The 23202-nt window shown below is 49.8% G+C and overlaps 1 protein-coding gene across 1 annotated transcript; it reads left to right on the top strand.

The window, feature by feature from the left end:
* Nucleotides 1-3451: 3451 nt before the first annotated feature.
* On the top strand, nucleotides 3452-22942 carry CTSH (cathepsin H). Its single transcript, XM_004480369.5, has 12 exons — nucleotides 3452-3610; nucleotides 7266-7297; nucleotides 7974-8079; nucleotides 9069-9139; nucleotides 9711-9815; nucleotides 12581-12667; nucleotides 13374-13429; nucleotides 15157-15238; nucleotides 16584-16652; nucleotides 19028-19134; nucleotides 21637-21762; nucleotides 22532-22942. The coding sequence occupies exons 1-12, from the start codon at nucleotides 3520-3522 to the stop codon at nucleotides 22605-22607; spliced, it is 1008 nt and encodes a 335-aa protein (XP_004480426.1). The 5' UTR covers nucleotides 3452-3519; the 3' UTR covers nucleotides 22608-22942.
* Nucleotides 22943-23202: the final 260 nt, after the last annotated feature.

The following is a 23202-nucleotide window of genomic DNA, read 5'->3' as shown; positions in this document are numbered from 1 at the left end:
ACAGAAGAACACACAGCGAATGGACACAGAGAGCAGACAACTGGTGGAGGGGTAGAGGGGAGAGAAATAAATTAAAAAATAAATCTTTAAAAAAAAGATTGAAGATGCAGTTATCTAGGAAGGACGTGTGGAAAGTCTTCCTGTCTCCTGCTTCCTGTATGCTAAACCAACAGACTTTCCAAGAGTGCTGTATGAACAAAACCACTGTCAGACTGGAATAAAAAGGACATGGAAAGCAGAGATTGAAGGAGAAACAGCTTTAAGAGGAAAGCCATGGAAGCTGAGATCTGGAGACATCACCTTAGACCAAGAGAGGAATCCCATCCATGTGTACTGACACTTTGATTTCAACCTTGTGAGACCAGGGCTGAGGAATCAGCTAAACCCACCCGGACTTCAGACTTACAGAACTGTGTGATAATAAATTTGTGTTGTTTTAAGCCACTAAATTTGTGATAATTTGTTACAGCAGCAATAGAAAACTGATACAAACACCCCTGTGCCTGCCTCTATATAAATCCCAACATGGCAGGCACCATCATGCCCATTTAAAGGTGAGGAACATGAGACTGAAGACAGCAAGCCTCCAGCCCAGTTTTACTTGCTAAATGTCAGAGCTAGGTATGAGTTTAGGTCTTCCTGTCTTCTGCAATTCCTTGCCCTTTCTTACTTCCCTGCCTTTGATAACGCTGTTCTCTCCACCTAGAGCCCCATCCTCAGTCTCCCTTTTCTGCCTTTCCAAATGCCATCCTCCTTCAAATATCCTTTTCTCCAGAAAGTCTTCCCTGATTTTTCCCTGTGAAGGGCTTCCTCAGAGCCCATCTCAGCCCAGTGGGCTCTGTCTCATGTCATAGACCTGAGATGCTCCCCTCCCTCGCAAGTCCATGTGGGCCCACAAGCTGACTCAGCTGGCATCTTCTGCCTCTCCCAAGCACCACACCTAACCCACGCAAGATGCTTGGGAGTTGCCCTGCATTCAAAACGGGGCTGCAGGAAAGGGGGCTACTCAGGCAGAGTTGCTCAGAGGAAGTGAGCTCAGAGGAAGAGAAATTGGGCTTTGAAGAAACAGAACCCCAGATTTCCAGCTGTGAGAAGAGGAGGGCAAGGGTGTCAGATAAGGAAAAGTATGAGAGATGGGCTGAGAGGGGATAGGTGAGGAGCCCAAGGGGACAGGAGACAAGGCAGGTGGGCAGGTGGGTGGGGCCAGTGGGTATGCAGGCCCCTCCAGGGGTCCCTGAGTGGATGGCCAGGGAGTCCCCGCAAAGGCACCAGACATCTAAGTGACAAAACGGTGCAGGCTCCCCCCTTGCCCTGATTCCTTTTTTTAAGAGGGTATAGGAGGAGACTGAACCCAGAAACCCAGGACCTCATACATGGGAAGCAGGTGCTCAACCACTGAACTACATCCGTTCCCCAATGACAGTTGGTATTTTCATTTGTTTGTTTTTAGGAGGTAACTGGGATCGAACCCGGAACCTCATACATGGGAAGCAGGCACTCAACCACTTGAGCTACATCCACTCCCCAAATAACCTACTTTTTAATTAAAAAAATAACTAAAATTTCAAATGTCTAACCACCAATACAGCATGGGCACTGACTGCTCAGACAGAGCTAATGCCAAATGGACACAAACTGGCTGAAAATCAGCTCTGCAGGAAACCCTCCAAAGGAACAAAGGTTTAAGCATGACAGCACTCTTCAGGAGTTCAGGAAGAGGGGATTTCTGTGAAGGAGATAATTTGAGGTAGAATTGGGATGCAACTGGGGAAGGCATGACTGAGGAGGACACCACAGAAGTAAAGGGATGGAGATGGGCTATGTGGAAGGCAAGGGCAGGCTGGCAGGCTGGCAAGGAGTGCAATGTTGGTGGACAATTGTTAGCAGGATAGGGATATATCACAGAGGGTCTTAACTGCCAAAGGAGTGGACAACAGGAGACTGAAGAAAGACTTGGTGAGGAAATAACTCTGAATTCCTGCCTGGTGCAAGAGTGAGGCCAACTCAGCTGGGCTAAGTTCCCACTGCAGAAGTTGAAGCAAAACTCCCAGGGCTTGCTTTGACCACACCAAAATACTTTTGCTGGCAATAGACTCTGGTCCTAAGCTTCTAGGTTCTTGGCTTATGATGCACAAAAGAATTTAAGGACACACCATAAGGTAGGCAAGGGGGTAAACAGTTTATTAAGAGACCAGAAAATGAGAGAAGTGCACAGTCGGAGAGGCATGGACCTCAGGCCTGCTGCAGGGTGAGCTGCGCAAGTGGGGGCCCCAGGTTAAGCTTTTTAAAACCCTTCCTCCTCCCTTTTCATAATGTTGGGGAGAGCCAACATTACGAAAGCCAGCTGGTTGCTGTTCTGATTGGTTACCCCACGTGTTAGTTCCCAGAGGGCCCATGGTGAGGCCTTCTGAAAGTATCCGGCGTCCACTTGACCTGGGGAGGATTGGCTGTGGTCTTTCCCTCAGGGGGTTTCCAGCGGTTTCACAGCCATGTGCCTCTTGGTCATATTTTCTGCCAGGTCTGCTGGGTCTTCCCTCTGTCACTATACTAATCTGCCTCAGGTTGGGCTGCAATAGAACAAAATGAGCGCTGGAGGTCAAACCTCAGTTCTGACTCCACACAGTGGGAAAGTTACCATCAACCCTTGGAGCCTCAGTCTCCTCACCTGTGAAATGGGCAGTCGTCAACATGCCACCTTGCAGAGGTGATGGAGGTGAAGAACCTGGCTCCACTGGGTGCTTGACACATAGCCTGAAATCTCCCTCTCCTTCTCACCCAATGCAATCTCAATGAATTTTTTTTCTCAGTTAGGTATCTCCATTTTTCTACTGTTTATCTCACACCCACACTCTTATACATGGACTTCCTCCTTTGCTCAGATTTGCAAAAGAAAATGGCCCTGGACCTGCCAGTGTAACTTTCCCAGCAGAAAGACCAAAATGCCTGTTATAAAAAACAAAAACCGCCTCAAATACACGTGTCTAGTTCCTCCAGCTGTAAATTCATCCCACGCAAAAGAAACAGCCAGTGGAGCGCGGTTAATGGGGACAGGAAGCGAGACGGCAGCTGTGCGGGTGGGTCCAGGCAGGGACCTGGGGGTTCTGAGGGTGGTGCGGGTGGCGCGATGAGGGGTCAGGCCGCGAGCTCCCCCGCGCCACCCCCGCCAGTCCAGGCAGAGCGAGACCCGCAGACCCCAGCAAGCCCTTCCTTGCAGAGAAGGCTAAAGGGGAGTGATGTGGCCAGGGGGGGAGGGGGTCGGTGAGGAGGGGCGGGAAGAAGAGCGAGGTCGAGACCCAGGAGGGTCGGCGTCGCCCCACCTCCGGCGAACTCGGAACCAAAGTCTCCTCGCGCGGGGCCGCAGGGCCCCAGGCCCGCGCGCAGGAGCTCGGGACTGTTGGGCGCCCCGCGGACGCCCCGCCCCGCCGCCCGCCCCGCCCCTCGCGCCTCCCGCCTCGCGGCTTTGGCTGCCGCCGCCGCCTTCCGACCGAGTGCATCCACCGAGCCGCCGCCGCCGCCGCTATGTGGCTCGTCCTGCCGCTGCTCGGCGCAGCTGCTTGGCTCCTGGCAATCCCCGCCTGCGGCGCCGCAGCCCTGTCCGTGAACTCCTTAGGTACGGGAAGTGGGTAATTTGGACACCCGGGTTGGCCTCCTAGGAAGGTGCAGACGGAACGGGGCCTCCCAGGTCCGAGACCTCAAGAACTTGGAGAGGAGGGATCCCAGGGCTCGGGAGGAACGGGGCGGGGTGTTCCCAGGTCCCAGGTTCCGGAGCTCCGCAAGTCGCTCTTTGGGGTGGGAAGTGAGGTTCCTCAACACCGGAGTTTGGAGGGTGGGGGTCTTGCAGGACCAGAAATGGAGGTGGGCCGGGTACCAAGGGCCCACTTCCCCAGCTGGCCCCAGAGGGAGTCCACACTCCTTTCTGCCCTCCGCTCCCCAACTTGGGGCATCTTGAGGCCTGATCTGCCCACACCAGAGGCAAAGAGGGACTTTCCAGGTTTTTCTAACAGCTTCCCCGGGACTAGTCACACAAGGCTCCGTGAGAGCCCATCTGTAGGCTGGTGGAGGAGTGACGCCCCGTGTTGGCCAGGAAGGCCAATAGCGGTTGTAACCCCTGATAACGCGGGCATTAAAGGACCCAGGGGTGAGGTCAACCCAGGACTCCCCCTTCCAGGCCAGGTCAGCTGTGACTGGTCCTGCGTTATGCTGCTCCCACCCTCCTCTACTGCCCAGGCTGAAGGCCTGCGCCTTCTCTCCCCTACCGCCTCCCTCTGTTGCTCTCCCCAGCCACAGCCCACCACCCACAAGCCCTGCACTCACAAAGCCCACCTGCCCCTTGCACCCAGGGGATAGAGAAGAGTACCAGCCTGGGGAAGGGGCAGAATCACTGAGGCTGATCTTGTCTTACCTCATTCCTTCCTACCCATTTGAAAAATAAAGTCCCCAAGCCTGTACACCAGGAGCACTCTCAGTGCCAGGTCAGTCCAAAGGGAGGGCTTTGCCTTACTCTGGCCCTGCAGCCAGCATCCAGGAGAGCTGGAGCTTGAAAGGCTGTCTTAACTCCAGAGCAGGGGTTGGTGAACTTTTTCTATAAAGGGCCAGATAGCAAATATTTTAGGTTTTGTGGGCCATATGTGGGTCTCTGTGGCAATTACTTATCTCTGCTATTGCAACACCAAAGCAGCCCTAAGAACACAGAAATGAATGGCATGGCTATGTTCCAATAAACCTTTACTGAAATTTGAAATCCATATCATTTTCATATGCTACAAAATATTATGCTCTTTTGGGCTTTTTCAGCCATTTAAAGGTAAGAAAATGATTCTTAGCTCATGGGCCATATACAAAAACAGACAATACTGGTGATTAAGAGAATCGGTTTCCAGACCCTTTACTTCCAAATGTCCTCTTTGAATGCAGGCTGTCCTGTCCTGAACGCAGGAGAGGCCCTTTTTTCTCTCCTGTCTTGAATCTGGACAGACTTTGCCCCTGGTGTAAAAACATCTGGGACCACAAACAAAAGGACCATTGGTAACAAATCCTTCTTAAAGTCTGGTGTTTTCAGTTCTTCAACAGAGCTGAAATTGAGAAGAGGACCGCACAGAGATACCAGCTGATGGCATAATTGATTGAGCACCATGTGATTTGGCGTATATGAAGTAGTGCAAGAAATTGGGTGACATTGCTCCAAACAAACTGCCTTCCATTTGAAGAGGATTTCTCAGCCCATTATATAAATAATAAATAGGACCAGAATAAATGTTGAATCCTGTCTCATTCAAGCGATAGATAATATTTATCCATGAATACATAAACTCATGGGAGGGGTGGTAAATCCTATTTACCACATTAAGAGATATATTTTCAATACAATTTTACTTTTTATGTTTAATAATTTTCATTATATGTGTAATTTTAAATGTGTTGATTAATTGATGTATGTGACGTCTTGGAGTTTTATACCGAGAAAAACATGTTCTTAATCTAGTCCTGTGGGTATGGACCCACTGTAATAGATTAATTACATTAATCTATTAATGTAATTAATTACATTAATCTATTACAATGGGTAATTGATGAGGTTGCTTCAGTTAAGGGATTGCCCAGCTGAATCAGAATGGGTCTTAATCCTATTTCTGGCCTTCTCTATAAGGCCACAGAGAGAGAAGCCACGGGGAGCAGCCAGAAGCTAAAAGTCAAGGGCACCCAGCAGAGTAAGGAGAAGACACCTATGCGTACATTGCCATGTGGCAGGAAAGCCAAAGAACCTTCAAGATTGCCGGCAGCCAGTAGATGCCATCCCTGAGAGGAAGCAAGCCTTCTTGCCTCTGAAGCTGTGCCAATACTTTTCTGAAACCAACCTATTGTCTGGTATTTGTTTTAGCAGCCATGAAACTGAAACAATGTGCTACTAATAATTATAATAATTACTCAGTCTAGAATAAATTTTTGGAATGTTCAGAGACTTATGGATCACAGGAAGTAAAAATAATTTAGGGACGCTCATGTCGCTCAAGCAATTGGGCTCCCATCCACCATATGGAGGGTCCTGGATTCGACTCCCGGGACCTCCCAGTGAGAAGCAAGCAGGCCTGCTTGGTGCTGACAGCTGACACAACAAGATAAAGCAATAAAAAACAGACAGGAGAGACAGTGAGAGACACAACAAACCAGAGAGCTGAGGTGGCTCAGGTGACTGAGTGCCTTTCTCCCATGTCAGAAGGTCCTGGGATCAGTTTCCAGTACCTCCTAAAGAGAAGACAAGCAGACACAGAAGAACACACAGCGAGTGGAGACAGCAGACAGCGAGCACAAGCAGTGAGGGTGGGAGTGGGGGAATAAATCTTTAAAAAAATATTTTAAACTTATATATTTCTTTTTTGTATAGAAAAGTGTGTTAGGGTGATCAAGTATAAAAATCTACCCCCTTAGAATAAAATTTCGTGAGGAAGGAATGGAGATAGGGGCTCAAGGAGAAAAAGAAACTATGTAGACTATCCTATGCCGAAAGGGCATGTTACTGATGGTGGGTGTTACATCATGACAGCATTTAGAGTCCCTTGGCTAGCTTTAAAAGAATGGAGGGACAGTCTTATTTTTAAATGTCACTATTAACTTAAAATTGTATAACAAGGTATATAAAGGATCAGCAAACCATTGACTGACCTGTTTTTAATTAAAAAGTTTTCTTGGAACACAATCACACCCATTTGTTTTCAGGTTGTCTGGGGCTGCTTTTGTATATTGGCACAGTTGAGTTGTGACAAACCAAATGGACTGCAAAGCCTAAAATATTTACTATCTGTCTCGTTAAGAAAAAGTTTGCTGAACCCTGGGGTATATGGTTATTTTATTATTATTATCATTATTAACTCTTGTTAATATGGAACATCATACAGAAAAATGCACAAATCCTATGTATTTCAATGGATTTTCACAATCAAAACACAAGCATGTAACCAGCACTTAGATGAAGAAACAGAATATTCCCAGCACCCCTGAAGCTCCCTTTGTGCCCCATCTGAAGATAACCACTATCCTGACTTTTAACACCACAGAGTAATGGTTTATGATTTTTCAAAATTAATTTGGGGTATGAGAAAAAGCACAAGTTCCTTTCTGCATCCTGCATTCAGATAACAGCATTTTTGATGTTCTAAGTTTAGCCTGGTTACCTAAAATGCAAATCAGTTCAGACGTGCCCTTCTTGATTCTAGACTCATTATTACCAGGAGGAACACAGGCCTAATCTTTTTTTTTTTCTTTTGCAGAGAATTTTCACTTTAAGTCATGGTTGATTCAGGTCAGTGTGAACTTCTCCTTTTTGAAGTTTTCATTTCACAACTTTCCTGTTACCAAACCAAATCATACCAGATTTGAGAAAGTCAAGAAGTATTTTTCTGGCTCACCCCCTGGGTCTTTCCACACTGGGAATCAGCCAAACTGGGATAGATTCAGTTAAGTAAACTTCTCCCAAACAGTGGTCCCAGGGTCAAATATGGAAGTTGGCTGGTGGTCCTTCAAGCCTCGGAATTCATTTCCGTATTTTGTATTCAAACCACACTGTGTGCTGGCCACAAAATCAGTCAAAGAATGCCAGTGTGTTTGCTTTTGAAAAAGGGTGGTTTTTGCCTCACCCTTGACCCAGCACCAGCTATAGTGTCGGAGGGTCTTAGTGCTCAGCAGGTCCCTTCAGCTGGCCCCTGGGACCCTCAGCTGGCTTTTAGGCAGCTGCATGGTCTTCTTCCTGGCCACAGGCCCCTGGAGGCAGGGGCTCATTTTGTAACTTCCTGCCTGTTTTGTAACTTCCTGCCTTTTACAACCGGAGACCCAGGACAGTGCCCTAGTCGGTAACACAGATTCCACTCCTGGCAGAAAGACCTACCTCCCTCTTCTTAAAGCATTTTTTTTTAAAAAGCTTCCCTCAGAAGAGCTGCATCCTGTTTCCTGTGACTTACCGCTGATGTGTTTTGTTTTAGCACCAAAAGAAATACCGCTCAGCTGAGTACCATCTGAGACAGGAGACGTTTGCCAGCAACTGGAGGAAGATAAATGCCCACAATGCTGGGAACCACACTTTTGAAAGTATGATGGTGATGCTGTTCCTCCAGGCTGCTCTGGGCCTTGAAAGGAGGAAAGGTCTCAGATCCGGAAAGAAACTTTAGTGATGCCCGCTGATTAGCAGGCCCACCAAGGGCTCTTGGGTGGAGGGAACAGAAGCCCAGGCTCTGAAGCTGAACTTGGCTGACCTAGTATCCTGGTTCTGCTATTAATCTCTTTGTAACATGTGGTTGTATATTTAGGACAACACTCGTGCCATTCTAGGTGGTTGTGAAGTTTACAAGACTGTATAGAAGCCCATGAGCGATTCTCTGAAGGTTTAGCCTTAGTTCGAAGGTTGGGCCTGCCTGGTATTGTCCCAGGGGGCAGTGCCTCTTCAGAGACCAGGCTCTACATTGATGAGCAGCCTCTAGGGACATCACTCGGTATGTTTCATTAAAATACACACATCCAAGATATTTGCTGATGGTCCTGAGACATGATTGCAGTGTCATCTAAGTTGGTAATAGAACAACAAGCGTGAGCTGAAAGGAGACCTGGGTTTGAATCTCCTTTCTGCCCCACACTACATGTGACCTCAAGGTGGTCATCCTTCAGAGAAGCTTGACTTGGTTGTAAAAGTGGCGATGACAATGCTCCCTTCTTTGGATTGTGAGGGAGACTGGGGTATGGTGGGAAAGCACTTGGCTCAGGTGAGTGGCTCTCTACCTGGGATCCATTGAACCCCATCCCTGACCAGCTGCATCAGCATCTCTGAGATGCAGCCCAGTCACATATACTCTTTCAAAATCCCCCAGGCAATTCTGATACACAGACAGGGGTGACAGCCACCAAATGAGTCAACTCTGAAATTGTAGAACCTTGGTATATTCCATTTTAAAATTCAAAGAGGCCAAATTGCAGTGGCAATGAAGAGGACAAGGGTGAACAAGGGGTTTCATTCTTTTTTCTGCTTATTAGTGACATGCTAAGCTCCTTTGGTGGCAGTTTTTTTCTTTCCCTTCTCTTTTCAGTGGCATTGAACCAATTTGCAGATATGACCTTTGATGAATTTAAGCAAAAATATCTTTGGTCTGAGCCTCAGGTAAGTGTTGTTACCAAAAGTTTTCACTCAAACTTTTGTAATAAGTTTGTAGCCTGCTCTACTTCCAGCCAGCTTCAGTCCCATCCCCAGCAGCAGCTGGAGGTGTCCCTCAAATTCTTTGGGGGACACAGGAGTGTAGGATCCCAACAGAGTCCCCCAGTCCAGGCCCATAGCCACAGCAATGTGGACCACTAACTTAGGGTTACCAGGTAAAATACTGTTGCCTACTTAAAACTGAATTTCAGATAAACACCAAGAAATATTTTAGCATGAGTATAGCCCAAATAATGCATGGGATATGCTAACAGTAAAAAATTATTTGCTGATTGTCTGAAATTCTCAACTTTGTGCAAAATGTTTTTTTATTTACTAAATCTGGCAACACTACCCTAACTTGCCCTGCCTGGGCTCTCAAGGGAGCAGGTCAGTCAGCATTTGGGACAGTAAATGGGGAAGGGATGGTTCTGGCAGTTATAATCTCTTTCTCAGTGATTCCATTTTAATTACCTGTTGTTGTTGTTTTTGTCAAAAAGGTTTTTTTCCCCTGAAAAAATGTGTTTGGTTGTTTCAGAATTGCTCAGCCACCAGAAGTAACTACCTTCGGGGTACCGGCCCCTACCCACCCTCTGTGGACTGGCGGAAAAAAGGAAATTTTATCACACCAGTGAAAAATCAGGTACACACAGCATCCCATGTGTTCTTAACTGATCACCATGTTCTCAGGCAATATATCAGGAAGATAAACTCAAAAGAACCACAAAACCACCACAAGCAAATCCCCAGTTCTCTTTTCCCTGTCATCTCCCCAGCCCTTTTCTTCTGAGAGGCCAGGGAGCTCCTTTCTTCTATGGGCTGTCCTGGAAGATGAAAACTTCCTTCTATTCTGGCCTGTAGGGCCACCCCAACATTATATCCCATGGGCCTGGCAGAGGTTATTCATAAGGATGCCTTCTGTCAGGTGCCTCCTCGTCCAGGGCACCTTCCCCTGGGGAGTTGCAGGAGGTCAAGAGACCAGATGAAGCCCAGCATTTCAGACGTGCCCTGGGTCCGGGGTCTCCTCTGTGGACGGCTCTCTCCTCTCTGTTGGGAAGCGCGCCTCCCGCAGGGCACAGTGCACTTGGCAGGGAGAGTAGTAGTACCTCCCCTGCCTCCAGAGCTGAGGACTGGGCTGTTTTCTGGAGTGGGGGTGGGTTCTGGCGTGTTTGGGAAGGTCTGGAGCCCACTCCCTGCTGTCCACTTTGCCTCCCCTGGGTGTCTATTGGCCTTTTTCAGAAGGATGCCATTGTCTCAGTAAGTAAAGAAAAAGAAAAAGTTTCCTTCCTGGAAATTCTCCATGAGAAACTTTTTTTTTCACTTTCCTAAAAGTCATGTGGCACGGCTTTGACTCCTCCCAGTTTCACTGGATCCCTGGAGGCTGCCAAGGACTCTGGACTTTTAAGCCCTGGAGCCAGAATGAATCTCTTCTCCCAGAACAGGACTGGTAGAAAGAACCCTGCCTTTGCCCGTGTGATTCAGGCAGATTTTAGACAAGTGTGGAAGCCTAAGCCCTGCTTATTGTTTGGGCACATGGGAAGAGGAGAAATGCCAAGAATCTTTCGAGTCCCCACATTAGCTCCTCCCGGGCCATCCTGAGCGAGCCAAAGGGCAGGAGCAAGAAGATGGTTCATCTCCTAGGTGGAGTGGGATCTCACTGCCACCACTTTGTGGGTGCAAATAGCAATGTCAGTATCTAACATGAACTCAGCAGTACCCTGAGGGTTCCTCACTTGACAGAGGAGGAAAGATGAAAGGTGGCTTTGCCCAAAGTCCACGGTAAGCAAGTGATGAGGTTCTTACTCCAAGCCCAGTGCTCAAGGCTCAGCCCTGCTCTGCCACCTTAGGCTTGAGTGGTCACACCACCATGGCCATGCCCACCTCCTTGATGCCTGAGAGACCACCTGACCTAGTACTTCCCTTTTCTACTAAGGGAAAGGTTTGAGAGGAAGAGACAGGAGGGAGAGGTAGATAAGAAGGCTCTTCCCAGAGAGTCAAGTGATGAGGGCTCAACTAGGGCAGAAGGAGAGTTATAGAGTCATTTCAGAGGGAAGCAGATGTGGCTCAAGCAGTTGGGCACCCGTCTACCACACAGGAGGTCGCAGGTTCAGTTCCCACTGTCTCCTAAAGAAGACGAGCAAGACAGCAAGCCGACACAACTGGCTGGTGTAGCAAGCTGACACAGTGAGATGACACAACAAGGAGACACAATGAGAGGCATAACAAGCAGGGAGCAGATGTGGCTCAAGTGATTGAGCACCTCCCTCCCACATGGGATGTCCCAGGTTCAGTTCCCAGTGCCTCCTAAAAAAGAGACAGGCAGACACAGAAGCACACAATAGACACAAAGAGCAGACATGAGCACAAACAACAAGTGGGAGGAGAATAAATAAATAAATCTTTAAAAAAAAGAAAAGATATTTCAGAGGTAGAATATGGAGGATTGAACCAGTCAAGGGAGGAAAATTGGCAAAGATGTGATTTTTGAGGTTTGGAACCTGAGAGAAAAATAATAACAGAAAACTGAGACTGCTGTCAGGCATGATTTTCTCTAACCCCCCTAACAGCCTGTAAGGTCAGGACTATTGTCATTTCCGTTAAACAAATGATGAAACTGAGACTTAGAGAAGGAGAACGACTTGACAGGGTCACATGGCTAGTGTGTGGCAGAGCTTGATTTGAGCCAAGCCGCCAGGTTCTGGCACCCAACTCCTAACCCTTACCGCTAGCCTGAAAAAGAGACCAGGTGGCAGCAATGATTGTGGCAGAAGATAGCAAGGAGAATGTGGGGTATGACTGTCAAACGCCTGGGGTGTTTGGGTTCTCGCATGGGGTCTGTCTGGGAGTCAGTTCCATGTCTAGGCCTGGATGGAAGTCAGGGCTTGGGCTAGAGTTTGAGGAGCTGCTTAACAAATTCATGGGTGGAAATGAGAGTGATGATGGAGAGGCAAGAGAGAAGGTTCTAGAAGCAGAATTTTGGTGAGTCTTTCAGCTGCAAAACAGTAAGGAGAAGCGGAGCCAGCAAGATTCAGAAATCCAGGGAGAATCAAAAACTATAGAATGGGGCCAGGAGACTCCTGGACCTGGCAGGGTGGTGGAACTTGCTAGAGGAGAGGCCGGGCCTGGGCATCCACAGGTTCCAGAGGCTGCCCTGCCTTGAGCTACCTGCTGCTCCTGCTCTTCTGCAGGTCTTGGCCACCTCATCTTTAACTTGGGGAGAAAGATGCCGGCCTCTCAGGACCTGTGAGGGTCAGAGTGGACAAGACAGGAGCAGGACTTTGTAAACTATAAGGCTTTGAAAAGCCATTGGGTTCCCGTGGGGGTCAATGGAGGAAGGCAGGAAGAAGGGCTGTCTCTTGGCATCCTAATTACTGACCCTGCCCCCGTCTACCGTCGTGCCCTCTCTAGGGCTCCTGCGGCAGTTGCTGGACTTTCTCCACCACTGGGGCCCTGGAGTCTGCGATTGCCATAGCAACTGGGAAGCTTCTTCCCTTGGTAAGAAGTTGGCCCCCTTTCGGCCCCTCCCCCGGCAGCCGTGGATTTGCCCCAAGGCATGGTGGGGAAGGCCTTTCAGAGCCACATCACTTAGGGCTGCTTTCGCATTGTGGACTTTGGGAATGAGCATCCCCATTGATGCTTTTCCCAAAAAGGAAAATGGCTTATTGAGGGCACAGCCCCAGAGCTCATTCCTGGGTGAATCTGGGGGTTTCTCAGTGTTTCATGCTGGGGCCCTCACCAAGGAGGGGGATCAGAAAAGCAGAGCCTGCCCCGGCACACTTTGGGAGCTGTACACCTTCCCAAGCTGCCTCCGTTGTTTTCTTAAGGGGAATCCATGCCCCTGGTCCCCCAGAGTGAGAGGGCGAGGGCCTCCCTAAGAAGCGCCTCTCAGAGCCTAGGGCCCCAGGCTGAGGAGATGTGGCGCAGGGGATCAGGTGGACCTGTCCCTCCATGAGCAAGCCCCAGTCCACACTGTCCGTGCGTGCCTGCAAGGCAGGTGCTCAGACCAGGCAGTGCCCCCTGGCGCCCTCTTATCAGCGTGGCCACCCGGTGGTCATGGAGCCCTCCTGATGTGCAGCCGGCTTCTGGGCCAGCACTTGGGACATTCCAAGACCAAGAAGGCTGCCCTGAGGCACTGTGGATTTGGCCAAAGGTGTGTGTTGCAAGGGAGGCTCAGCTCACTGGGTTTGTGTGGTTCTCCTAGGCGGAGCAGCAGCTGGTGGACTGCGCTGGGAACTTTAACAATCACGGCTGCCGAGGGTATGTCTCCAGCAGGAGGGGCCAAAACCCCTTCTCATTTCCAGTAGATCACTTCTGTTGGAGCTTTGATTTCTTGAGAAAGGAAGGCAATTTAACACTTACAAAGCATCTGGTTTGTGCCAGGCACTGCTACAGATGGCACCCCATCCATTGTCTTCGAGGGTGGCAAAATCTTCCCCATTGTACAGGGAGGAAGGTCACCCAGGGTGCCCAAGGTCCCACAGCAAGACCAGGGCAGAGCTGGAATCCAAGCCCAGCCTCTGGCTCCAAACTCCATCCTTTCTCCAAGGCGCCACTCTTCTTTCCTTCCACAGCACAGTCAGCTTCACAGGCTGCCAAGGTCTCTGGGTCTGGGGCCAGAAGGATTCATCAAATGAGAAACAATTACACATCATCCTCCAAAGCCAAGATGCACACACATGGCTGATCGGCCTTTAACATGTTCTCTGAAGCCACCCAGCTGGATAAGCCCTATGAGGGAGCTTTCCACAGAGATGGAAAAGTGTTCATGCATGAGGGCCACATCTTTCGCAATTCTTAAAGCAGGTGGTTAGGAATCGGCACGTGCGTCTACCATGTCTAGCCCTCACCTCTCTCCATACCGGCAGGGCTCTGAGACATTTCCAAGGGTGGGCCTGCCTTCCTAACACAATATGTGTCAAGCTGGGCTCTTAGTAATCCCTAGAGCAAATTCCATCCCTGACTCTCCTCTGCCTCCAGCCCCTCCCTCACCCAGGCCGCAGCTCCTCTGTCCCTCCACTGTCTCCCCTGTGGGGAGTCCTATAAAGACAGAAAGGGCCTCTGCAGAGAGTGTTTGGGGCTCAGGGGTGAGGGCACAGCCTGCTGACCCACCGTCCTCTGCAGAGTCATCTCTTCCTCATTTTTGGTCTCTTTCCTCTTTGCAACTTGTAAACACCATCAATAGGAGTCTGACAAGGAGGCTCTGCCCCCCTCCCCATTTTTCAAAGTAATCAATTTGCATTGGTTCAGAACAATAGTTAATTTTTTCATTCACTCAACAGATAATTCTGAGTGCTTGCTATTTATCTAGGCATTAGGGATGCAGGAATAAACAAAACAAAGGGGTCTGACATTCTAGCCAGGTAAGACAGATTAGAAACAAGTATGTAATAGGTCAGGTGATGCTATGGGGGAAAAAAAAGCAGGGCCAGGGTTGCTGAGGAGGTGTAGCCTCTGGGAGGCAAGATGATGTAGAAAAAATCCACCTCAGGAACCAGATCCTGGCTTGACTTAAGCTCTGTGAGCCTAGACAAGTTGTCCCCGCTATTTGTGCCTTAGTCTTTCTTTCAGTAAAATAAAAATGACAGGACCTACTACACGGGTGGATATAACAAGCAAGCAGTCCGTGTTTGCGCAGTGCCCGAGTGCCCAGGGGGCATGGCAGTGCCAGTGAGGGTGAGCTGGGCTGATACCATGCTGTGACACTTCCCAGTCCTGAGAGCAGGGACCCTGGCTTCCAGAGGTCTCCGTCCCCTGAAGCACATGTAGCTGATCCTTGGACTCTGGGGGCCTTGCCTGAGTTTATTGAGCTTTATCCCAAGGCCAGACAAGTGGTGCAGCATTGCCCGCCCCTCAGAAACCCACAGGGACCTCCTCCACCTCTCGGGCACTCCCTGACCAATCCTTCCAGCCGCCGCCCATGGTGGAGCTGGCTCCCTCCATCAGGGCCGGTCCCAGGGGGGCTCATGTCTGTGTGCTTCTTGCAGGGGTCTCCCCAGCCAGGCCTTCGAGTACATCCGATACAACAATGGCATCATGGGTGAAGACACCTACCCCTACAAGGCTTGGGTAATTCTGGGCAGCTTTGGCCCCCACTTGATCTGCAGAGCTTCTGCCCTCCACTCCTCCCCAGCCTCCAAAAGCGGCCATCCACTCACTTTCCTTGGGGAACTGGACTGCCCCGTCCTGCCAGAATCTTCAGAACTGCCTACACTCTTCAGAACCATTCTCTAACTTCTTCTACTTGTCTGAACCACCGCTCAAATCCAAGGGCCCCTTATTGCCCCCCTTCTCTTTATTCTCACTCCTTCCTGAGACATACTTCTCCCTAAAGCCTCTCCATGCCTCACGCCTCCCTGCTCTGCTTCTTCCTGGCTCCTCTTCTCGCTGTGGGTGGGCACCTGCACACCATCTCTGACTTCACCCTCAATTGACAGGGACCTGCCAGTAGTACTGTGTGCTTTCAGCCTCTCATGCTGATGGTCCTCTCGTGGCCCCATTCCTGCCTGGCTAAACATGCCAAGGGCCTCCCCTCCACCACCTCAATCCAGCCTGTCCCCAGCCAAGCAGCTCGTCTTTTCCCCAAAGATGCGGCTCCTCCAGATCCCCCCCATTGGTGATAAGAAGCGCCAACCTCCCTCAGAACCTGGTGGCCACCCTGTCCCCCTGTCTCCCCACCCAGATCCTCACTTCTGGTCAGCTCGCAGCCTGCTGACCCAGTAGACCTTACAGCTGCTCCTTTGCTCGGTCCTGCCCTTTGTGCTCAAGTGGCCTCTCCACCCAACTCTGACCACACCCCAGCCTTGTAGAGCTCTTCAGAGGCTCCTCTGGGACCTACGAGATAAAAGTCCCAGACTCAAGGCCCTCCCCAGCCCCACCCAAACCAGTCTTTCCAGTCTTATCTGTCTTTACTTTCCCACTCAAGACCTTGTACTCTGCTCCAGCCAAACTACTTGCTGGTTCCCAGACCCAGGTCCTTCTCCTCTAGTCATGCCTCATTGTCCCGGACCTTCTCCCTGCCACTCTCTCAGAAGGGCTGGTGCTTCCCTCCATGGAACCCCATCTCTGTGCCCACTTTTTGTCAGCCTTGGGCCCAATACTAAAAGTGTGCCTCCCTTTCCCTTGCCATGCAGGCTCTTGATTGGCTTCCATTTCTCAGCAGGTCTCCTTAGGCTGGTTGGGCGCCTCCCTCATGCTCCCACCAGGTGCTGTGCTCACCTCTGTCAAAGCCAGCAGCGGGGCTGTCTCCTGCCACTAAACCCAGCTCCTTGAAAACAAGGACGTCTCTAACTCCTGCCTTAAGGGACTTGTCACCAGCACAGGCCGGACATGATTTTTGCTTAGTAAAAGGGAGACTCAGCTTGGGGCCAAGCATCCTTAACCCGTATTCCCTGTTCTTTGCCACCCTGAACAGGAGGGAACCTGCAAGTTCCAGTCAGAAGAGGCCATTGCTTTTGTTAAGGATGTAGCCAACATCACACTTGTGAGTACTGGATCCTTCTCTCAGATGAGGAATGTGTTCCAATAAGGAACCCAGTCACCACAGCTGTCAGATGGCCACTGGGCCAGGCAGGATAGCCTTTCTTAGAACACATCACTTTGCTTAGAAAAGTGTTGTCACTGAATATCAGTCACCATGGTGGCACCATGGTAGAAGGGGGGAAGGAAAGAGCATGGGACCGGTAGTCAGATGCTCTGGTTCTGACCAGTCCTATGCAAGTCTTCATTTTTGAGTTTCAGTTTTCTTGTCTGTAAAATACAAACAAGAATCCCCTTCTTCAAAAGACAGGGTGCAAGCATGTGTAACATGAGCATCTATGTGTAAGGATTTGTATGTGTAGGAGAGATTGCGGAAGAGTGTGAATATGTATCAGGTTATCCTGCAGTAAAAAACAACCCCAAAATCTGAATGGCTTAAAACAGCCAAGGTTTGTCTCACTTATGCAACATGACCATCGGTTTAGGCAGGGCTGTGATCTGTGTCGTTGGCTTCACCCCAGGATCCAGGCAGAGGGAGAGAGAATGATAAACCATGCCAAAACAAGTTACACCATCACACCTAACTTCAGGTGAACAGGGAAAGGCACTCCTACCCTGTTCCTTGGAGGGAGAACTGGAATACTTAAAACAGTCCTCATGGAACCAGTCTGTGTGTGCAAATGTGGGAGGATGTGTGTAAAAGGAAAAAAAAAAAAAGCATATCCCTGGGAATGGTGAGATGTGTGCAGATGAGAGCATGAGGTTGAACATGTGTGTGTTGCAGAATGTATGTGCAAATCACAGACATGCCTGCATAATAACAGCAGCTACCGTGTAATTGAAGCACGTGCCAAACTCTTTGCAATAGTAGTTTAATTTTATGGAGTGCTTACAGGTGGTGTCAACCATTTAACATCCATTATCTCCTTTAGACTCAAAATAACCGCATGAGTTAAGTGTCATTATTATCCTCATTTTATAGATGAGGAACCAGAGGCCCCAAGGCCTTAAAGCCTGGAAGTAGAAGCCTGGATTTGGACTGAGACCATGTCCTTCCAGAACCAGGGCTCATTGCCTCAACAATACAGCCTACACCCAATAACGGGAGCTACTGGCTGCCCCAAATTTATCTTCAGAAAATAACCAGTTTTCTCTGAGACATGCCCACCTAGGGTTGACCTGCCCTGGGCTGTTGCATCCCACTGAGGCAAATTAGAGGCTGGAAGAAGTCCCTTTTGCCTGGCCTCCAGGGGAGTCTTGGGGATAACACCTGGAGTACCCTGCAGAACACGTCAGCACTGGCATTCAGCCCTCTTTGACAGGGCCACTGGCTCTGGGAACAGGGCTGGTGCCACAGCTGTGCTCCACCCCTGGGTGGGCAGGCTTCTGCACCTTCCTTATCTCAGATCTTTGACCATACTGGGGCTCACAGCATCTTTCAAACAGGCAGGGGAGGAAGCCTCTTACAAGGCAGCTATTTGCTTTCTGCAGCTGGGTCTCTGCACCCCCTCCAGAGAGGTAGGACTCAGGGAGGGCTGGGTGGCCCATCCAATGGGAAGCCTTAAAATATACTGATGCCCAGGACCCTCTGCACAGATTCTGATGTCATTCCCCTGGGGTGCAACCCAAGCATCGGGATTTTTTTAACACTCCCCAGGTGGTTCTAATGTGAAGCCAGGGTTCCAGGGAGAGAACCTGCTCTCACCTGGTCTTTGCTCAGTTCCTAAGCTGCAGCCTCCAGGAAGCCTACTTGATTTCCTCCCTAATACCTTCCCCAGCTGAAGGGGGCAGGCCCTATGCAAAAGGCATATAGCCCTTTGCTAAGTCTCCTCGTTTCCACCACAGTCTGCTTCCTATTTATTCGTGTACTTATTATCCATGTTCTCCCAAAAAAGCTTTGTAGACTGGCTTTTTGGGGAGTCCTGGGGGTGGGTCCCATTCATTTCTGAGTCCCTCGGGGCACCTGGCTCACAGAGAGGCCCTCAGTGAATGATTGTGAGTGACTGAGTGAGTGGGTCACACCGCGCCATGGGCCCTCTTCCAAAGGAAGTTCCTGGAACAGAGCAGGAAGATGTCCACCTACAGCCAACTCAGCAAAGGGGAGAGGTCACAGGGGAGTGACTGAGTTTGGGAGAAGAGAACTGTAAGAGAATTTTTTAAAAGGGGGCCAAGTGACATCCTGGCCGTTGTTGTACAAGAGGGTGGGGCCCTCCACGCCCCTGGCCACTCCCACCTCCCAGGTTCTGCTTCAGAGGGGCAGCCTGCCCCCACCTGGCTCCTCTTCCCTCCCATCTCTTCTGGACATCTCTTTGGGCTTCTGTTTTGTGGGTTGATGATGTGGCAGAGGCTGTGTGTGTGCATTAGTCCCTCTGTCCACAGAACGATGAGGAGGCTATGGTGGAGGCCGTGGCCCTGTACAACCCTGTGAGCTTTGCCTTTGAGGTAACTGATGACTTTCTGAGCTACAGCAAGGGCATCTACTCCAGGTGAGCTGGGACCCCGGAGGCAGGAGGGCTGATGGGCCTCCACACAGGGGCATGTGGGAATCTGCCCAGGCACCCAATCGTGCCATTTCTTGACCCCTACCATGTGTATTGGGCACTTTTTGTGCATCCCTAGAAGTCAAGAACCAGTCACTGTCTTACAGAGGAGAGAAGGTCAGAAGAGATGTGGCAGACCAAGGCTACTGCGATAGAACCAAAATTTGAACCCAGGGCTCCACATTCCTAGACAGAAAAGTCACCTCCAGTTAAGGAAACCCAGGCCCCAAAATTTAAAGATGTGAAACAGGAAAGAGAAAGTACCAGTTCTCAAAAATCAGAATCACAGTGTTCTTAAAAAAAAAACAAACAAGCTCCTTAGCACACTGCCTGTGTCGTTTATCTTGCCCACACCTCTGTTAGCTCATCTGTGTTGTAGAGCGAGTGAGTCTAGCTGTGTTGTCTCTCCAGCCCCTTCCTGCATTCTCCCCCAGAGTCTTCTTCATGGTCAACTTGTCTTCTAGGCACCCCTGAAATGTGGGGTGTCTCCAGGGCTTTGTCCTCGGCCCTTTTTCCTCTCCCCACTGCTGCACTCTTCCTGGTCTCTCTCAAACTTCGTGGCCAGCTCCATCCGCCAACCTGGTCCCTACTGAGTATCAGCTCTGAACATACAAGAGCCACCTGACATCTCAACCTGGAAGGCCCATAGAACCCTGAAATCCTGCATATCTCCTCCCTATACCCCAGACTTGCTTCTCCAGGTCCCTGCCACACAAACGAAAGACCAGAGCCATTCCCGAAGCCTTCACTCCCTCATTTTCACCCACACATCTTGTAGGCATTGCCCTTGCAACACAGCTCACATCTTTGCTCTCCCATCTCTGCCCATGTCTCTGCCCAAGGCCACCCCTGCCCTCCCCTGCAGCCACCCCAACTGGTTTATCTGTGTCCACAACCCCTACCCATCTACCTCCATTTGGAACCAGAGTCGAGTCAGCCTTTTTTTTTTTTTTTTGGAAGTATCTGGTGAACCCAATACCTCATACATGGTAAGCAAGCACTCAACCACTGAGCTACATTTGATCCCTAATGAGGATTGGATTTTTCGTTTGTTTTTAGGAGGTCCTGGCTTCAATCCCCAGTACATGGGAAGCAGGTACTCGCCCACTTGAGCTACATTTGCTCCCCAGTGAGAATTGGGGTTTTTTCGTTCATTTATTTGTTTTTAGGAGGTACCAGGGATCAAATCCTGGACCTTGTACATGGGAAGCAGGTGCTCAACCACTCGAGTTACATCTACTCCCCCAGAGTCAACCTTCTGAAACGTTCCTCTTGCCACATTTGTGTCTCCCCATTGTCTTAAGGATAAAGTCTAGCATCTAAGCACGACTGGGAGGACCCTCATGATCTGGTCTTTTCTGATAATCACCTTTCAAAACCTACCCATCCCCACCCTGCAGCCCCCACCCCTGCCACAATGTGAAAGGTTTGTGGTTTCATGCTTATATCCTGCCTTCTCAGGGAAGCCTACCTTGACCCCCACCCAATACCCCTTCCCACTGGATTGGATTCCCCCTTGTGGTCTTGCATCATCTTCCCCACTGACCCAGCCCTCACTTGGGTATATAAGAGTCCCCTCTTTGCCAGTCCGCTCCCTGCCAAACAAAGCTTTGTGAGAACAGCAGTTTTGTTTGTTCATACCTTGGCACTTTGCCCCAGGCCTGACACAGACTAATAGCTCAGTACACATTGGCTGAATTTATACATGACCCCTGCAGTTTATTCTCTAGAATTTCCCTATGGAAACTAGTTCACTGTGATAAAGGAAAAGCCTATATATTTACCATGAAAAGAAGGTAACTGTCTTAGGTTTCCTAAGCATTAAATAATGGGAATTTATTCTCTCTCTCTCTCTCTCTCTCTCTCTCTCTCTCTCTCTCTCTCTCTCATTCTCTCATTCTGCTTATAAAGGACTCCAGTAATAGAATTAAATAGGATTAAGACCAGTAATGAGGTGGATCACGCCTTAAGTGCAGTAGCCTCATCCAAATGTCCTACTGACAACAGGTTCACACACAAAGGAATGGATTAGGTTTAAGAACATGTGTTTCTGGGGTACATACAGCTTCAAACCATCACAGTAACCTTAAAAATAAATGCAATGGCAACAAAGCCATGCTATGTTAAATTCTAAGTGGATGCTGTTGCAGACAATGCAGCAAGTAGCAGTTTTCTCTAGTTATGGAAGGAAGTAAGAAGTGTCAGGTGTTAAAGATGAGCCAGCACCTCCCTGATACTGTCTCCTTCGAATAACCAGAACCGAACAAGGTGAAGAGAATAATTCTTATGCCAGGATTAAACGCTGCCTTAAATGCCTTGAATCCCAGGCTGTCCTTGACGGAACCTTGCTCTGAATGTGAGCACTCAAGAGAACCCTTTCTAAATGTGAATGAGTCATTGCTTTTTTTCCTTCCTATATTTTTAAACTGTTTTTATTCTGCTTTCCAGTACTTCCTGTCATAAAACTCCAGATAAAGTAAACCATGCAGTACTGGCTGTTGGGTATGGAGAAAAAAATGGGATACCCTATTGGATTGTGAAAAACTCTTGGGGTCCCCACTGGGGAATAAATGGGTAAGCAGCTCCCAGGTCCCAGGTGCCTGGGGCGGGTGCGGGAATGGAGGCCCTGGAGGAAGGCTCCTCTGTCTCCAAGGTGAGGCTTCCAAGAAGCTGGTCAGCAGAGCCAGACCAGACTGGGGAAGGGGGGTGTGGGACTGAAACCTCTGCACTCCCAGGACCTCTCAGTATCCCCTCCCCTCTCCCGAACCCCAGGTCTTAATGATTGGGAACAAGAGACCATTTGGCTCAGGAAGGTGTGTAGCCACTGCTGGAAAAGCACCTCACAGCACAAAAACTGGCTGGGACTAAGCCAGCCTCCAGGAGGGTCTGTTTTTGATAAATCAAACTGACAAGTTTATGCCTGACCCCTGACAGCCCCTCCTTAGAGGAGAAAGAGGCTGGAATCTGGAGACCTGGGTACGTATTCAGATGTGACTTTGGGCCTTGAATCTCCTCAGACTCATCCGACAGGAGGATTTTAATGGTTACCTCCATTAGCAATTAATGATTCAGGTGATTGATTATGGAGGACATACCCAGGGCTAAAAGAGGGCCCTCAGTGAATTCAAGAGGAAAGTAGGGTATGGATAGAATAAGAGTTAATTTGGCAGTCAAGGAGAGGAAAGGATAAATCATTCACAAAGTCCAGTCAATAATTTCCAACACTAGTGCTTTATGAATAAATTCGGAGGGCACGATCCTGGAGTCAGATCTTGTGGGCAGCAGAACATGCCAGAAAGGCCTGTGGCAGAAAGCCAGGCCCCCTCTCCTTCTCTCTGCCCAGGTACTTCCTCATCGAGCGAGGGAAGAACATGTGCGGCCTGGCCGCCTGCGCCTCCTACCCCATCCCTCTGCTGTGAGCCTGGACACAAGGGGAAGGAAGGGCAGCCTGGGCCATTCACTAAAAGTCCTGCCCTGTTGTGGGATGATCCATGCAGGGTCCCCCTGCCTCCCATCCTCGCCCCAGTGCCATGCCTGCAAACCCAAAGAAGAATGCCACCAAACAGCAAGCTCACCCGCATCGCTTCTGGCACGAAGAAGACCTACCAGCGTGTGCTTTAGGCGGTTTTTACTGGATCCCAAGCTCATGGACAGAGACTATTCTCTTTCCCGAGGGGCCGCTTTTCACATTTGAGAGGGTACCTGGGTGAGGCTGTCTTTTCTATGTTCTTCAATAAACATGCTGTGAGCTCTTCCCTGGGCCAGGCCTGTGCTGGTGCTGGGGACCGGCCATAATTCAGACCTGGGCAGCCTGGCGGGGGCGGGAGGCATCGAGGGCTGCCCAGGCATCTGGCTGGGATGATGGGGTGGGTGCTGGGATCACTGCCTGCCGGGTAGGGTACCCAGGAGGAGGGGCAGGTTTAATCTGACATCCTGATTGTCCCAAACCCGAGTGAGGAGGTGGGAGAAGAGGAGACGGGTGGGGCTGTCCCCCAGTCCCAGCTTCCTTCTCCC

This window comes from Dasypus novemcinctus, chromosome 3 (genome assembly GCF_030445035.2).
Source record: "Dasypus novemcinctus isolate mDasNov1 chromosome 3, mDasNov1.1.hap2, whole genome shotgun sequence".
NCBI lineage: Eukaryota > Metazoa > Chordata > Mammalia > Cingulata > Dasypodidae > Dasypus > Dasypus novemcinctus.
Note: the sequence above shows the minus strand (reverse complement) of the source record. Positions and strands in the feature narration are given on the sequence as shown.

Bases quoted from the DNA above. Each gene is read 5' to 3' on its own strand.
- CTSH (XM_004480369.5), top strand. From the start codon at position 3,520: ATGTGGCTCGTCCTGCCGCTGCTCGGCGCAGCTGCTTGGCTCCTGGCA. The intron at 7,298-7,973 runs GTCAGTGTGAAC...GTTTTGTTTTAG, and splicing joins TTAAGTCATGGTTGATTCAG to CACCAAAAGAAATACCGCTC. The intron at 19,135-21,636 runs GTGAGCTGGGAC...TCTGCTTTCCAG, and splicing joins AGCAAGGGCATCTACTCCAG to TACTTCCTGTCATAAAACTC.